This window comes from Trachurus trachurus, assembly GCF_905171665.1.
Source record: "Trachurus trachurus genome assembly, chromosome: 10".
NCBI lineage: Eukaryota > Metazoa > Chordata > Actinopteri > Carangiformes > Carangidae > Trachurus > Trachurus trachurus.
In genome coordinates this window covers 1,566,078-1,583,686 of record NC_139894.1, presented here as the reverse complement: position 1 = coordinate 1,583,686, position 17,609 = coordinate 1,566,078, and the positions used below count along the sequence as shown (strand labels likewise).

Below are 17,609 nucleotides of genomic sequence, written 5' to 3'. Positions count from 1 at the left end.
CAGCTGCTGCTGCTACTGTTATAAACGGACCTGAACATTAAAACCTGGACCTGACCTGGTCCGTCTAATTGATAGCTTTCACTGACGTCACGTCCCAGGGCCCTGGCGGTCAAAAGCAACATTCCAAAGTGGCCCCGCAATGGACTTTCTATGGACAAACAACCGAGTAATGACTTAAATCATCTGCCAGCGGCCGAGGAAGAAAGATATAAAAACAACTTTGAAGTTTTGGGAACTTGTGACCCATATTCAACACCAGCTGCTGTATACGAGCTGTTTAAAATGACCAGTTCCCTGCCGAAGCTCCAGTTGGGCGATGTTTAGCCTATTACCTGGTGGAGAATCCATCATCCTCCACCGCTTGCAACCAATACCTCCGGTGTTATGGCTCAACTGGTTTCTGATTAAAAGCCCCATTTTGTAGTTTTTTTTTTTAATCTTAAAATAATGTTTCTGAACTCATTGAAGTGGTAGAAATGTACCTGTAACTTTCCTGTGTGGGAACACCGTCCTGGTACCGCAACTCCGCTGAGCTCCACAGCTGAGCTCCAGCCCACTGAGCCCAGGCTCCCTGCTCCTCTCACCCACAAACCAGAGCCCTTAGCTGGGCTGCACGGTGACCAGCTGCCCCCCCTTTACTCCCCGGAGCTTTGCTACGCACCGCTACCGACGGCAACGATGACGGCGGTCCGATAGCAGCAGGACCGGCGGCGGCGGCGGCGATGGTAACCCGGCGGGACCGCCCGCCACCGGACACCGGCAACAGCACCGCCCGCGGCGGCAGCGACACGGTAACGAGGGTCGGGACCGACCGCGGCGCGGCGAGGACGATGACCGGTGTTGTTTAGCGTATTTTCAGAGTGTTTTCCATTAGTTCGTAACTTTAACATGACAGGCTTTGTCATACTGTGCAGTGTTGTGCAGACTAGTGAGAGTAGTGTGGCGCTGATGTCTGTAGATTGCCTGAACAGGTTCACTCTGTTCACTCACAGACGCATATTGGCTGCAGTAACATGTGAACTGCGGCTTGATTTGTGAATTTGTGACAAATCTGCGGACGGAAGTGCAGCACAGCTGTTGTTCGGTTCGGTAACCAGTTAAATCAGACACCAGTTGGGCCATAACACCGGTATTTTTGAAGCAGCAGGGAGCAGTGTGTGTTTTTCTGCCTTGTCCTAATCCGCGGACAGCGGGGAAGTGGATTGTTTTGACCGCCAGGGGGGCGTTCCATACGGGCCGTGACGTCACATGAAAGCTATCTATTGGAGATAAATCTCTACTAAACCCGGCTGGGAAAAAAATCGCCGCGGGGGCAACTACGTTTTGACGGTGATGTGTTTTGATATTAGCATTAGCTGTTGTTAGCCACGTAGCTCAGCTACTTAGCTTCAACTGTGTTTATATTGATTACATAGATGATAAACAAATGTAATACGGTGTCGATAACGTCTTCACGCTGGTCCTGTTGCTGCGGTGCTGATCAGACACGGGCTCAGAACCAGAACCACTGGAAGCAGCTCGGTGGAGAAGCTTGTAGCTAGTAGCAAGCTAGTAGGACATGTTTATGTGTTGCCTGGCAACAGCCTTGTCTCCCTTCCAGTTGCAGAACTATTTCTGTTGGCGGAGCCAAAGAAATGATTAAATAAACAAGCAAATCATAATCTCTTGTAGTTTATTACTGTTCTAAAAATGCGCTCGTAGCACTGTTGTATAAAAGCAATATCACACTGGAGGTCGTGCTGTTGTACTGTATATCAGCACGGTGGGATTATCTGACCGAATCACAGCCGTGCTGATATACAGTACAACAGCACTCCCTCTCGTGTGATATGTAAGGGATAATGTATATGTGACAGTGGTGGTCCTGTCACTATGCCTCCAATTGATCATGTGCCCTGGCTACTTGGCCAAGGGGATGTCCCTTTGGGTGACTGGCAAGCGCGCATGACTATTACCCGGGAGGTGTGGGTTCAATCCCCGCCCGGGCCCTCTTCACCTTGCCACATTCTGGCGTTGTTGGCAGGATCCATGTAGCACTAGGGGTGGGTCCATGGATTCCTAATATGTGTGGCAGCCTGCGCGGAAGCACGAGGACGTGCTTGTGAAAAGAGGGGGAGAGATGTGACAGTTGAGGTTCCTGTCACTATGCCTCCAATTGATCATGTGCCCTGGCTACTTGGCCAAGGGGATGTCCCTTTGGGTGACTGGCAAGCGCACATGACTCTTACCTGGGAGGTGTGGGTTCAATCCCCGCCCGGGCCCTCTTCACCTTGCCACATATAGTTCGGAGGTTGTTATGGAGAAATAAACCCCGACAGGTTTGAAGGGGTTTATTTCTCCATAACAACCGACCAACTGTACATTATCCCGCTTATTACACGGTTTACGAGTGAAATAATTAATTTGAAACATAATGTTGATCAAAATACGACTATCATCGATTTAAAATTGCATTTAGTGAATCTGCAAGACCGGTCACTTCCGCTGTTTTGCTGAGCCTCCCGTTCGTGCATTTGAAGCCTTTGATAATCAATCAGTGGATCGATGGATTACCATACACGTGTTACGATGTGTGTATTGTGTGTAGTCGTATCTGTCATAAACAAGAGATTAACTTTACTGTTTACGGGGTGCGTTTGTGTCGCGGAGCCGCGGTGCCAGCTGCACCGAGAGGAGAGGAGAGCTGTGACCGGGTCAGAGGCTCTGATGCAGGTTTGGTTTCCAGCAGCGATGTTGAAGGAGCCTCCACTCTACTTGTAACAGGTTACCAGTCATTTATCTAACATCACTATTAGTTCGAAGCTGTTTAATGACGGTAAAAATGAAACACAAGGTAAATATCCTGCATAGTTTCTCTCTTCTGTGCTGCGCTGATCAGAGCGGCGTCCCTAGCAACGGTCTGTTATACATGACGACGGTCCGTTATACAGAAATAACAGACCGCAGAACGCAGCGCTGGACCAATCAGAGAGCAGGATTCAGTAGAGCCGTGTAATAATGCTTAAATAATATATGATTAACTTGATTTATAGAGCACCTTCTAACCTTATTTTGTGATTATTTTGCTGTATAAAGTTGTTTGTCTTGTCTTTTAAATGGACTCCAGGAAGACTAATGGGGATCCTTACACAATAAACAAAGAATTGCTTTACATGAGGGGAAAATCCTGTGGGTTTTAATGTATGTATCTAGATTTTAATTTTATGTACCTATGCACCACGCACTTCACGCCCAAGTTACATTTCCCTGTATGTGACAATAAAGTAAATCTCATCTTATCTTATCTTAACATACGAAAATTAGAGTGAAATCATAAAAACAGATGAGAGTAAAGCAATAAAATAAAAAATAAAAAGGTCCAAAAGCAGATAAAACAGGAGATGGAGGTTAAAAATTGCAGTATTATAAGATACATTTATATAAGAGGACGGTTTGCCACGTACTCCATCCTGCAGTTTGACAGATCAGAGGGCACTGGATCATTTTGTGCTTTAAAAGTCAAGAAGTCGAACCACTTTGACTTGAGCAGCCGGTGAAAAGAAGCTCATTCCTTTAGTAACTCTGCTGTATTTTCCAGATTTATTTCCCCAAAAAAGTTTCCCTGCTAATAAGTCAGATTATAATGTATTATTCAGATTTTTTTAAGGAAAGAGGAAAATATGTTTTTACTGTACATGTAAGTGTAACTGCAGATTCTTCTTCTGCTTCACTCAGCGTCTCTCACTTCTTTACGTTCGGACTTTTAATTCACGGTTTTCTTGTCTAAATCAAAGTCTTTGAAGTTGAGAACTGACGCCGACGTCGTTCCTGGTGTTTTTCTGTTGTGGCTGATGTTTTAACATCAGTCTGACTCACTTCCACTTTTACTGCTTTCTCTCCCTTTGCTCACAAACTTTTATAGTTGTTGAAATGAAAACTTTAATAAGAGTTGTTGCGGTGTGACGGCGGCGGCTGGTGAACGTGTCCTGTTGCAGCAGGTTGCATCACGGCCGTGTGAATGTGCAGCCGCCTTGTTTGACAGGCGACGCGTGCAGATGGAGCCGCTGCAGACTGACGTCCAACCCGCTCAGGCAAACAAACCTAAACATGTCAATTCTGTGCTGCTGCCAGAGTTGCCACACCGGTCTGTGATGTGGCTTTTCTCTGGCTACTGCTCAGCAATAGTTATACAAGTCAGTTTATTCCATTTACTTCTACATAGATGGATTTTATTAAAGAAGCTACTGCAGCAGACGGAGATGTTAGTTTAACTGAAAGTTTTCAGACTAAAGCTGTAAAGCTCACATAAAATCATTTAGACCATGGAAATTAATATTAAAACTGCTTAAAATAAAGGAAAAGTTCATAAAGTTGAACTGTTTTCTGTTATCTTTACTGTTTATATGTGAGTCTAGCTCTTGTTGTGATTGTAGGACAGAACTGAGATCATTGTGTAATTGAACAATTAACAATTTTTGACTTTCTGTTGTAGAAAAACCTTTGAAACCTAATTTAGACCATGAAAATTAATATTAAAACTGCTTAAAATAAAGAAAAAGTTCATCAAGTTGAACTGTTTTCTGTTCAGTTTTTTTATTTTTTATTTTTTTAGAAATTTCTTGCTGTGTCACTTATTTATACACAACTTATTATAACATAAAATACCTGGGCTATCCAGACTTGTTTATATCTTTATTCTATATCTTTACAACTAAACATACTGTTTATATTTGAGTCTGGGACTACTGTAGTTGGATCTTTAAACTGATCTTGTTGTGATTGTAGGACGGCACTGAGATCTTTGTGAGGAAAATAAGTCTGAATATACAGATGTTACTGGTTCAAATTTGCGGACTTCACGCGTGGTCCACGCGAGACGGCACAAGACTCATGCATTTTTTTTCTTTGGCGAGACAAGAGGTTTTAATGAAAAGCCTCAATGTGCCAAAACAACCGCCAGGTGGCATCTGTGAGAACGGAGGACGACAGGCGGATGACTCAGTGATCTGTGCAGTAATCCACAGCTTAAACTCTAGGCTATTAAACTAGAACTAACTACTGCATACACTGCCTAAATCACAGAAACTATTGTAATATGATAAAGCCTGTCTTGCTTTATGACTTGATGATTATGTATCACATATCGCCGCGATTAGGAGTGGCGCTGTTCATGATACAGAATACAAGAGGATGAAAGGAGAACTAGCTGCAGACAGTAAATAATATAGTAGCCTAGTTTTTCAATGACAAAATGTAACGACGGCAGCTACAGTAGACTATAGCCCACGTCTCACTCTCTTTTTTCGGTCATCTGTCTCGTCATCTCCAAAATGTGTTTTTAAAATGAGCCAACTACAGTACTGTGCAGTAGTGCCGCAGATTTCTCACTCCGCACCTTGTTTGAGAGTGCAGCTGGATGATTTCTTGTGAATGAACGGGTCTGTGTCACTTTGGGGCTGGGCGATAAAACATAGGATAAATAACTTTCCCTCGATAGAAGACGCGGCCGATACAAAGTGACACCGTCAGCCATGCAGCCGGCCTGGACTTTTTATTTTTAATTATGAAGGATCATCTGCGCAAGGCAAAGATGATAGCATCAACAAAACACGGCGTAACACACGCGGCTGTATGGGACAGGCTTTTATTTAATTCAGAACAAACCGCTTAGCAAAAATGGAAAATATAGTCTATAATAATTAATTGATCTGTTGTTTGGCCACTGTTTGAAAATAACCCGAATTATGAGCAAATAATCTGATCCAGAACAGCAGTCATAATCAGACTTCTTCTAAATAAACCTAAACATTAAATAACTGGGTCAGGTCGGACCATGGGGTTATTTTTTCTCTTCTTCTTCACAGGAGAGACTCTGCCCTTTATACATGTGCGTTCAGATTAACAATAAGACAAGCCATGGTTGAGTTTATTGAGTTTTAGCTGCTCAATCTCATTGTTTCAAAGAAAAGGGATTGATTTTTATAACGAAATGAAACGAAAACAATATTATATTGATACATTGTTGTAAAAAAAAATCCAAAAGAAACGAAAATGAACTAAAGAAAATAACTTTCACACACACACATTAAAACAGTGCGATTGGTTGAAAGCTGATAATTAGCCATGTGCTTATAAGCTGATTGGCCGAAACCAAGAACAAAGCCGCGTGAATGGCCAATCGCCATGTGTTAACATTTCCATATTCCGCACATTCTGTGACAAACTGTAAACTGTTTTCTTGTCTGTAACAACATCTATTGCACGTCTGTCCGTCCTGGGTGAGGGATCCCTCCTCTGTTGCTCACCCTGAGGTTTCTCCTGTTTTTCCCTGTTAAAAGGGTTTCCATGGAGTTTTTCCTCAGTCGATGTGAGGGTCTAAGGACAGAGGATGTTGCTACGATGCCATGTAAAGCCCTTTGAGACAAACTGTTTGTAAAAACGGGCTATACAAATAAAATTGCCTTGCCTTGCCTTGCCTTAACGGCCGACATGTAAATCAGCTGTTTCGATGGGCGTTATATGAATAGAGATGTTAATGTGGTACTTAGACCCTCACATCGACTGAGGAAAAACTCCATGGAAACCCTTTTAACAGGGAAAAACAGGAGAAACCTCAGGGTGAGCAACAGAGGAGGGATCCCTCACCCAGGACGGACAGACGTGCAATAGATGTTGTTACAGACAAGAAAACAGTTTACAGTTTGTCACAGAATGTGCGGAATATGGAAATGTTAACACATGGCGATTGGCCATTCACGCGGCTTTGTTCTTGGTTTCGGCCAATCAGCTTATAAGCACATGGCTAATTATCAGCTTTCAACCAATCGCACTGTTTTAATGTGTGTGTGTGAAAGTTATTTTCTTTAGTTCATTTTCGTTTCTTTTGGATTTTTTTTTACAACAATGTATCAATATAATATTGTTTTCGTTTCATTTCGTTATAAAAATCAATCCCTTTTCTTTGAAACAATGAGATTGAGCAGCTAAAACTCAATAAACTCAACCATGGCTTGTCTTATTGTTAATCTGAACGCACATGTATAAAGGGCAGAGTCTCTCCTGTGAAGAAGAAGAGAAAAAATAACCCCATGGTCCGACCTGACCCAGTTATTTAATGTTTAGGTTTATTTAGAAGAAGTCTGATTATGACTGCTGTTCTGGATCAGATTATTTGCTCATAATTCGGGTTATTTTCAAACAGTGGCCAAACAACAGATCAATTAATTATTATAGACTATATTTTCCATTTTTGCTAAGCGGTTTGTTCTGAATTAAATAAAAGCCTGTCCCATACAGCCGCGTGTGTTACGCCGTGTTTTGTTGATGCTATCATCTTTGCCTTGCGCAGATGATCCTTCATAATTAAAAATAAAAAGTCCAGGCCGGCTGCATGGCTGACGGTGTCACTTTGTATCGGCCGCGTCTTCTATCGAGGGAAAGTTATTTATCCTATGTTTTATCGCCCAGCCCCAAAGTGACACAGACCCGTTCATTCACAAGAAATCATCCAGCTGCACTCTCAAACAAGGTGCGGAGTGAGAAATCTGCGGCACTACTGCACAGTACTGTAGTTGGCTCATTTTAAAAACACATTTTGGAGATGACGAGACAGATGACCGAAAAAAGAGAGTGAGACGTGGGCTATAGTCTACTGTAGCTGCCGTCGTTACATTTTGTCATTGAAAAACTAGGCTACTATATTATTTACTGTCTGCAGCTAGTTCTCCTTTCATCCTCTTGTATTCTGTATCATGAACAGCGCCACTCCTAATCGCGGCTATCAGGCTGTCAGCATTGTCCCCAAAACGTCTGAGCAGTATTTAGTACGGTGCTGCCACCTAGAGGAAAACAGTTGTGGTGAAAAGTCACGCGATCACGCGATCCTGCAGTGCAGGACAAACCCCGCAAATTTGAACCAGTAACATCTGTATAAATGAACAATGAACAGTTTTGACTTTTTGTTGTAGAAAAACCTTTCAAACCTAATTCAGACCATGAAAATGAATACTAACACTGCTTAAAATAAAGGAAAAGTTCATAAAGTTTTCTCTTCAGTTTGTTCTGTGTCACTTATACAACTTATTATATATAACATAAAAAACCTGGGCTATACAGACTTGTTTTTATCTCTTTTTTCTACCTATACAACTAAACATAGTGTTTATATGTGAGTCTGGGACTAGTTGGATCTTTAAACTGATCATTGTGAGGAAAATAAGTCTGATATATATTTATTACAATTAACAGTTTTCTTGTTTTTTCATCAGGTGGTTGAGCTGCAGGGGAGAAATTTAGACTTCAGACCTCGGTGAGACTTCAGAAAAATCACTGCTGTGAATTTTGAATTTTGTTATGAAAAGAGCCACTGTGCTGTAGACAAACACACACACACACACACACACACACACACACACACACACACACACACACACACACACACACACACACACACACACACACACACACACACACACACACACACACTCCTGAATAAATAACATGGTCACATCAATCATCCTGGTTATGGGCGACTTTAATAACCAATGTTTGCTTCTGTTTTTGTGTCTTTTTGACAAGCCGATGTTACAATCAGACAAACCCTACCATTTATAAATAATTCCAATACAAATATTCCCCTGTTACACTTTTTTTTCCCCAAAAAAAACAGTGTTGTGACAGCAGACTCCTTTAGAGCGGCCACGGCTTCAACTGTCCGGAGGAAAATACAAGATCTGCATTAATTCAAGGTTTTGTTTTTGTTGTTAGCCACAGGATATCCAGCCTGTGCTCGGCCTTGTCAGCTTGTCGACCTGTTTTTGTCTGTTTTTGCGATTCATTTGTGCCTGAGTGACATAAAATTATGACTCAACGATTAGCAGAGATGTTAAAGGGATAGTTCAACATTTTGGCAAAATTGGCTCATCTCATAGCGTGGTGAATGTGCAGGTCACAACTTGTCCACCAGAGCGTTTTTGGAGTTGTTGGATTGTGTATTTGATGAGTTTGATGATGAGGGAAACCAAGAAATCCCATAATGAGCCTCCGTAGCGTAGCTCTGAGCAGCTCGCGGCTCTGCTCCGCCGTTCTAAAAATAACTTGCACCGACAAATAAAGGTAACAAACCTACTGCTATATTGCTATATTTTTCCCAAAATGTTGAACTATCCCTTTAAATCACCTCCTTACTGTCCTTTTGGCTGATAAACATATTGACAAACGCACCTGTGATGTAACACGTCACCAGCCGGTTCTCCAGAGACACGTCCGCGTCCGTGGTCGTCATGGAAACGATGACCTCGCCGGGGCCGCTGTTCTCCACCACCGAGCCGCGGTACACGTCGTCGGAGAACTTGGGCGGGTTGTCGTTCTCGTCCGTCACCGTCACCTCCACCAGGACGCTGGACGACAGCTTGTTGTCGCCGCCGTGGTCGGTGGCGACCACGTGGAACCGGTAGACCCTGGTCGCCTCGCAGTCCGTCCGCCGCGCCGTCGTTATCCAGCCGCTCTCGCCGTCGATGGAGAACACGCCGGCGACGTCGGCCGCCGCCTCGTCGGGCAGCGACTCCAGGCTGTAGGTGACCAGGCCGTTGCCGTCGGTGTCCGGGTCGTTGGCGGTGACCTGAGGGTCGACACAAACGACGGGTGGTGGTTTTATTTTCAACTTCATCATTTGTTTATATAGTAATAATAATTGTATTTATACAGAGCCTTTCGTACATAAAATGCATCTCAAGGTGCTTTAAACAAAACATCAATCAATTAACAGCAATATTGAAGCAGAAGTAAGCGATCCGGTGGTTTTGGCTAGTGCTGCGTTCCACGCAGGCTTTTGAAACCGTAAATTACAGCTTCAAGTCACAACTTACGACTTTGTAGCGTTCCAGGCAACCCACTCGTGTTTCTCCGACCTGTTTTACCGGTGAAAGTCACTATAACGGCCACTCGTAACTTCCGACCGGTGAACTCGTACCAGATCAAACTGGTACCACTTCACAGGTCGGAAAAACACGAGTTACGAGTTGCCTTGAACGCACCATAACAGTCCTCGTCCCTACGTCACCACATTCAGGCGCATCCCTTGGTTGCACACACAGCCCTGCATGCCGTTCTCTCTCCTCATTGGATAAAAACTGTAGGATACGAGAAAAGTTTTCTCCTGGGCTCAGAGCAGAGCAGAGTGACTGACAGACCCGTGTTTCAGTCCAAACACTCTATGTAAGTGATTGCTGTCGGAAGATATAACTATTTAAGACTTATATTAACACAAATATATCACTTACTTCTGCTTTAATCAACAATCAGAAAGTAATAAAACACAGTGATAGACAATAAAACAATGATAAAACAAAAACAATCATACAAGTAAAATTATTGTGTAATAAGTCCAAGTTAAAAATAAATCAAGTTAAAATAAATCAATTTTAGAAAGACATTAATAAGATGCCATACTCAACTTGTGAGAAAATACTGTATTTACAAGTCTGAATTAGTTATTGGTGATCAGTTTATTTAAGGTGTAACTCCCACTGACTGCAGCTTTGTAGTCTGTTTACTATTGTGGAGCTTTTTGTAAAACCTGACAACAATTACAAGCTCTTCTACAAAGTCATGATTCCTGTTTGTAAAAGTATTTAATGCATAGGATGCAGCGTGTTAATCATAGGCGTCATTTACGCTGGGGACGCTGGGGACATGTCCCCACCACTTTTTGTCAAGAACAATTTTGTCCCCACCACAAAATGAACTTAACATTATCCTAATGAAGAATGACGAAAAAACGTTGATAAACTATGACAAAATAGGCAGCTGAAACAGTGTGCACGGCGCAGAGCTTCTGCTGGAGCCAACTCGCAACAATGTAGCTGCGATTAAAGACTTCTCACAGCCCGGAGCGGCGCGCTGCGTGCGTCCTCGCAGCCGCTTGGCTGGTTACACAGGGAGCAGCTTCTCCTGCTCTCCTCGCCGGGAAAACATCGACTCCACTCGTCTGTACTCGGTTTCCCACACTCACAGGTCTGTCTCAAGCTCTGTATGGATGTGTGTGTGTGTCTCGTGTGCAGACGCAACTGACAAATATTTATAGACGGACAAGCAACAACTTCATTACCGGTAATCATCATTTTATTTTGAAAATTGACCGGATTCTCTCGCCTTTTCTGTGCCCGACTTCCTGTCTGGTACGATGCGTCTATCCAGCTTGACAACGGAGCTCACGGCTCGCGTGAAAAATAGAACAGACGCCGAACTGAAGGGCGGCAGCACGCGAGCCTCCACGCGGGGTCGATTGTACCGGATGAGACAGCACCCGATAATATGCTTAATGTTTGGGTGCAAAGTCACTGTTAACGAAATCAACATCTAATCTGTCCCTTCAAAATAAAGTTACCGTAGCCTAGTAACGTGTCTGTTTGGAGCAGCTGCTGACAGTGACAGTTTCCTCATCACTAAACCTGAGCGACCATCCGATCCTTCCTCACTCACGTGACGACGGGACAAAGTCTTTTGGACATAGGCTATAGGCTATTGTAGTTTGTTTTTCCTCTCTTTAACCGTCTCGTTTCAGTTTTTGCCGGTTGGCAATCATCTGGTGCACCCGCTGTTTCTCTGTTTCTCACTCACTCTCGATGCGCATAGATAAAATAAAAAGGAAAAAACACAGATGAGCAAATTGAAATGACCTACTGTAGTCTAACAATTCAATGACCACAGCTGATCACCAGCTTGTCATGCCCCAACTGGGCTTCTTTTTTTTTTTCTGCTGCGGTCCAGCGGAGAATTAAAAAAAAAAATGCTCGTGAGTCCAGCCGCATCGGGTCCAGGGTCCAGGAGGTTTAAACACTGGTCGGACCTGGTCGGGTCTTTGCTCATTTATTAGCCCAAACTTGGAGCCAGACCCGGTCCTATAGGAGACCAGAGTCTGGTTGAGAACGGTAGTCTATGACGGTCTGGGAAATGGTGTCAGCCAGGTGCGGTGCAGCAGGGGGGGGGGGGGGGGGGGGGGGGGGGTGCGGTGCGCATATGGTCAAATTGTCCCCACCACTTTTCAAAGTAAACTGACGCCCTTGGTGTTAATATAAATATTGAAAAGTTGGTTTCACACAGATATGCTGCCCTGTTTTCCCTCAAGTTTCTCAGTGTGTTGAATTGAAAACCGATGAAACTGGGATTTTTTTTCTCATTCAACACGAAAAATCAGCTGAAAGTTGGATATTATCAACAGTAATAGTTATATGCTTCACTCACATGTGTGTTTAAAAGTGTTCCCCTCAAATATACTTTTAAAACCACAGAGAACTAATTACATAATAATGTAAAAAAAATAGCCAAGAAATAACAAGTTTGCTTCATAATGTCTAAAAATAGTCTAGAAATAACGGTCAATATAATGTTGAGAAAAATCGCCAAGAAATAACGATTGATTGCGTAGAAATAGCCCAGAAATACTTGGTGGAGAAAAATTCTGGCCTTTCCCAAAAAATTCAAAGCATGAAAAGCATGTGTGATCTTTTGCCTTTATGGAAAACATGACATTACTGTGAAATCGACCGTTATTTCTAGGCTATTTCTTGACATTTTGACACAATTAATTGTTATACTTCGGCTATTTCTTGACATTATCACATTATTAACAGCCTGTAAATTAAAATGTTTTCCCACTCCCTCTCTAACATCTAAGCAGCAGGTGTTCTCCTCCATCCATAAATAAGATTTTATTAAAAAACTACTGCAGCAGATGGAGATATTAGTCCTTAAAGTTTAACTGAAAGTTTTCAGACTAAAAACATTTGACTTACTGTTGCAGAAAAACCTTTGTTTATATCTCTTTTTTATACCTATACAACTAAACATACTGTTTATATTTGAGTCTGGGACTACTGTAGTTGGATCTTTAAACTGATCTTGTTGTGATTATAGGGCAGAACTGAGATCATTGTGAGGAAAATAAGTCTGAATATATAAATGAACAATGAATAGTTTTGACTTTTTGTTGTAGAAAAACCTTTCAAACCTAATTCAGACCATGAAAATGAATACTAACACTGCTTAAAATAAAGGAAAAGTTCATAAAGTTTTCTCTTCAGTTTGTTCTGTGTCACTTATACAACTTATTATATATAGCCTATAACATAAAAAACCTGGGCTATACAGACTTGTTTATATCTCTTTTTTTATACCTATACAACTAAACATAGTGTTTATATGTGAGTCTGGGACTAGTTGGATCTTTAAACTGATCATTGTGAGGAAAATAAGTCTGATATATATTTATTACAATTAACAGTTTTCTTGTTTTTTAGTCATTAAAGTTTAACTGAAAGTTTTCAGACTAAAAACATTTGACTTACTGTTGCAGAAAAACCTTTGAAACTTAATTTTAATACTAATGAGACTTAAAATATGTTCAGTTTGTTCAGAAATCTCACCTGGATGACGGTGGTTCCTGCCGGCATGTTCTCGGCCAGGAAGGCCCGGTACGGACTGGCGTCGAACACCGGCTGGTTGTCGTTCACGTCCTGCACCTGGATGCTGACGGACACCAGCGAGGCCACGTCGGTCCCGTTGTGGTTGCCCTGGGCGATCACGTCGATCTGGTACCGCTTGGTCTTCTCGTGGTCGATGGTCTTCTGCAGCAGCAGCGTGCCGCTCTCCTCGTCCAGCGTGAAGACTCTGTCCCTGTTGCTCTCCACCGTGTTGCCGTTCACCAGGCTGTAGATCAGCGGCGTGTCGGAGTCGGCCCGCACCGAGCCGATCTCCGTCCCCACGGGAACGTCCTCGGCGGCGGAGAAGGTGTAGAGCGGCTCGGAGAACTTGGGCAGAGGAACCTCGGGGGGAACCACCTTGACCTGGACGGGGACGGTGGAGTTGTAGAACGGGAGGCTGCCGTCGCGAGCTTTGACCTTGAAGTGGAAGATCTTGTTCTCCATGCCGACGAGACTCTCCTTGACGCTGACGACGCCCGTGAACGGGTTGATCTCGATGACGTCCTCCGTCACCTCCTCCGTCTCGTCCACGGTGTAGGTCACGTCCGCGTTGTTGCCGTCGTCCGCGTCGTACGCCATGATCTGGATGATGGGCGAGCCTTTGTTCACCGTGGACTGGATGGACACCTGGTACTCCGACGCCTTGAACTGCGGCACGTTGTCGTTCTCGTCCGTGAGGATGATCTTGACCGTGCAGAACGCCACTTTCCCGCCGCCGTCTTTCGCCATCACTTTGATCGCTATGACTCTCTGCGCCGGGTTCTCCCTGTCCAGCGGCTGCGTCGTCACGATCTGCCCGTCGTTGTCGATGGCGAAGGTCTCGTCGGCCAGCTTGTTGATGATGGTGTAGTCCACGCTGCCGTACGGCCCGTCGTCCGGGTCGACGGCGGCCAGTCGGATCACCCGAGTTCCCGCCTCCGCGTTTTCCGCCAGCTCGGCCTCGTAGACGTTCTGCTTGAAGTACGGACTGTGTCTGTTGCTGTTGATCATGTCGATGTTGACCGGCGCCGTCTTCTGGAACACGCCGTCGGACACGGCGACCGTCAGGTTGTAGAACGGGTCCAGCTTCCTCTTACAGACGTTGGAGAAGGAGATGATCCCCGAGGATTCGTTGATGTTGAAGTAACGCCCTTCGTTCCCCGACAGGATTTTGTACTTGAGGTTGTTCAGGTCGCCGCTGTCGGGGTCCGACGCTCGGATCTTTATGACGATGTGGCCGCATTTCGCCGCTTCGTCCAGCGTGGCGTCGTACTGGGAGCTGACGAAATCCGGCGGGTTGTCGTTGACGTCCGTGACGTTGACGAAGACGCTGGTTTCGCCGCTCAGGGGAACGCTGCCGTTGTCGGTGGCTCTGATTTTCAAGTTGAAGTGTTTCGTGTTTTCGTGATCCAGCACCTGTTTGGTGGAAATCGACCCGGTCCGAGGGTCGATCTCGAAGAAGTCCGTCTCGTTTCCCTCCGTCTTCACCATCCGGAAGGTCAAATCTCTGTTCCTGCCGGAGTCGCCGTCGGCCGCCGACAGCTGCATCACCGACGTCCCGGCCGGCAGCCCTTCATCCACGTTCACGCCGTACGTCAGCTTGGAGAAAACCGGCGCGTTGTCGTTCACGTCCTCCACTTCTATTTCTATCGAGGCCTCGGAGAACGCTCCGGTCACGGAGTCGGTGGCTCGGACCGTCAGCACGTGCATCACCTGGCTCTCGTAGTCCAGAGCGTTGGTGACGGTCAGGACGCCGGTTTTGAAGTCGATGTGGAAATGCTTGGAGGCGTTTTCCTCCTGCAGGTTGTAGATGAGCCGGTAGCCCTCGGGGTTCCTGGCCTGGACGTGCAGGATGGTGGTGAAGGGCGGGACGTTTTCCGGCACTTTGAGCGGGTAGAGGAGCGTCTGGAAAACGGGGTTGGTTCGATTCCTCACCTGGATGGTGAGCTGCGCCGTCGTGCTGCGGCCGGGCTCGCCCTCGTCCGCCGCCGACACCGTCAACGTGTATTTATTCAGAGCTTCGAAGTCCAGCGGCCTCTGAAGGGACACGTCGCCGACGTCGGGGTCGATCCTGAAGAGGTCGTAGTCTTCCTCCAGCGAGTACACGACCACGGCGTTCTCTCCTAAGTCTTTATCGATGGCGGTGACTTGATACAAAACGTCTCCCGGCTCGGCGTCCTCGGAGATCATCATGGAGAAAGGTAAGTTCAGAAACTGCGGCGCGTTGTCGTTGACGTCGTCTATGAAGACTTTGACCTGAGCGGTGGCCGTCCTGGGCGGCGTCCGCAGGTCTCGCACCGTCACCACGACGTCAAACACGTCCTGTTCCTCTCTGTCGAACGGGACGCCCGTCGTTTCCAGGACGCCGGACGTCGGCGAGATCGCAAACCGCCCCATCGGGTTGAGCACGGAATAGAAAAGAGGCTCGTTCAAATAACAACCTGTCGTTTTCAGCGCTAATAAAGTTTTTCCCGTCTGCAGGTTTTCTGTGACGCTCTGTGAATAAACCGTTTGCTCGAATCCGAGGTCGCTCGCCGTCAGGTTGGTCACGTTCACCGTGACGGTGGCGGTGTCTTTGTAGAGGCCGTCGGAGGCTCGCACCGCCAGCTCGTACCACGGTTGGAAGTCGGAGGCGTTGCTCACGGTGATGAGTCCGGTGCGCGGGTGGATGGAGAAGGCGTTGTGCAGGTTGCCCTCGGCGATGCTGTAAGAAACCGCCGAGTCGGCGTCGTGGGCGGCGACGCGCACGACCTCCGCGTCTCTGACGGCCGGGAAGATGACGGACGACTCGTAGAGCGCGGCGGAGAACCGCGGCGGGCAGTCGTTCAGGTCCAGCACGCGGACGGTGACCGTGGCGACCTCGGCCGCCGACAGCGCCGGCTCGCCCGAGTCCGTCACCTGCACCGTGAAGCGATACTCCGCCCTCGCCTCGAAGTCCACCGGCGTCGCCAAGGAGACGGTTCCCGTGCTCGGGTCGATCCTGAAGACTTCCAGCGCCGCCGCCTCCAGGATCCGGTACGCCAGCACGGAGTTGGCGTCTCTGTCGGCGTCCGTCGCCTGGACGACCAGCGGCGTGTTCCTCGCTCCCATCACCACGCCGTTGACGGGAGCCGCCTCGCCGATCCGCCCCGCGTACTCCCGCTGGAGAAACACGGGGGCGTTGTCGTTCTCGTCGATCACGTACACGTGGACGAGCGTCCTGGAGGCGGCGCCGGCCGTGGTGGTCGCCGCGACGCCGAGCGCGTAGGAGGCGCAGCTCTCGAAGTCGACGAGCTTCCGCGTGGAGATCAGCCCGGTGTACGCGTCGATGTGGAACGTCCCGTTGGCGTCGCCGCTCTCGATCCCGTAATGCACCGCGGCCGGGCTGGAGGCCGCCACGGCGACCACCGGCGTCCCGACAGCGCTCAGTTCGCTGATCTCCGTCAGGTATTCGTCGGAGGGGAAGACGGGCGGCGTGCGGTCGGAGACGCGGACGTGGACGTGGACGGAGCAGAGGTCGCTGCGCTGCGGGAAGCCCTGGTCCGTGGCCTTCACCGTCAGGTGGAAACGGTCCTGAGGCTGCAGGTCCAGCGGCTTGGAGACGCTGACGGCGCCGAGCGACGGGTCGATGGAGAAGACGCCGTCGATGTTTCCTGCAGGAGAAGAAACGACGAGTTAGAACGATGAACTGTTTGAAGATACAATCAGCAGGTGCACTGGATTATTGATTTATAATTTAGTATTCAAAGAAGGACTGAGTGTGTCCTGTTGTCCTTCTGGGTCAAATCGACCCAATCTCTTCACTTCCTCCATCCTTCCTTCTTTCCACAATCCTTTTTCCCTTGCTTCCTCCTCCTTCCTTTCCTTCATCCTTACTTCTTCTTCCTTCCTCTTTTGATCCAGTTGACCTGATCTGTTCCCTATCCGTCCATCTTTCTTTCCTTCCCTTTTCCCTTCCTTCTTTCGACAATCCTTTTTGCCTCCCTCCCTCCCTCCCTTCCTTCCTTCCCTTCGTCCTTACTTCTTCCTTCTTTTTTGACCCAATCTGTTCCCTCCCTCCATCTATCTTTCTTTCCTTTTTCCCTTCCTTCTTTCCTCCCATCGTTCCCTTTGTCCTTCCTACCTTCCTTCCTTCTATTCCTTCCTTCGTCCTTAATAAAAAATAAAAATGACTAATTTTAAGAATTACAT

At 46.5% G+C, this 17,609-nt stretch overlaps 2 protein-coding genes across 2 annotated transcripts in view; both read right to left on the bottom strand.

Annotated features, from left to right (window-relative positions):
- Positions 1-17,609, bottom strand: part of fat2 (FAT atypical cadherin 2) — a gene marked incomplete at both ends in the record, with an annotated part of 141,756 nt that overhangs the window by 82,325 nt on the left and 41,822 nt on the right. Inside the window, 2 exons of the mRNA XM_083980395.1 lie at positions 9,202-9,598; positions 13,404-17,071. Of these exons, the coding sequence (XP_083836521.1) occupies positions 9,202-9,598; positions 13,404-17,071 (4,065 nt within the window). The remainder of the gene's footprint in view (positions 1-9,201; positions 9,599-13,403; positions 17,072-17,609) is intronic.
- The window catches only part of tgfbi (transforming growth factor, beta-induced), a 280,474-nt gene continuing 271,273 nt past the window's right edge, over positions 8,409-17,609 (bottom strand). Inside the window, exon 18 of the transcript XR_014595683.1 lies at positions 8,409-8,465. The gene's annotated coding sequence lies outside the window, so the exon portion shown is untranslated. The remainder of the gene's footprint in view (positions 8,466-17,609) is intronic.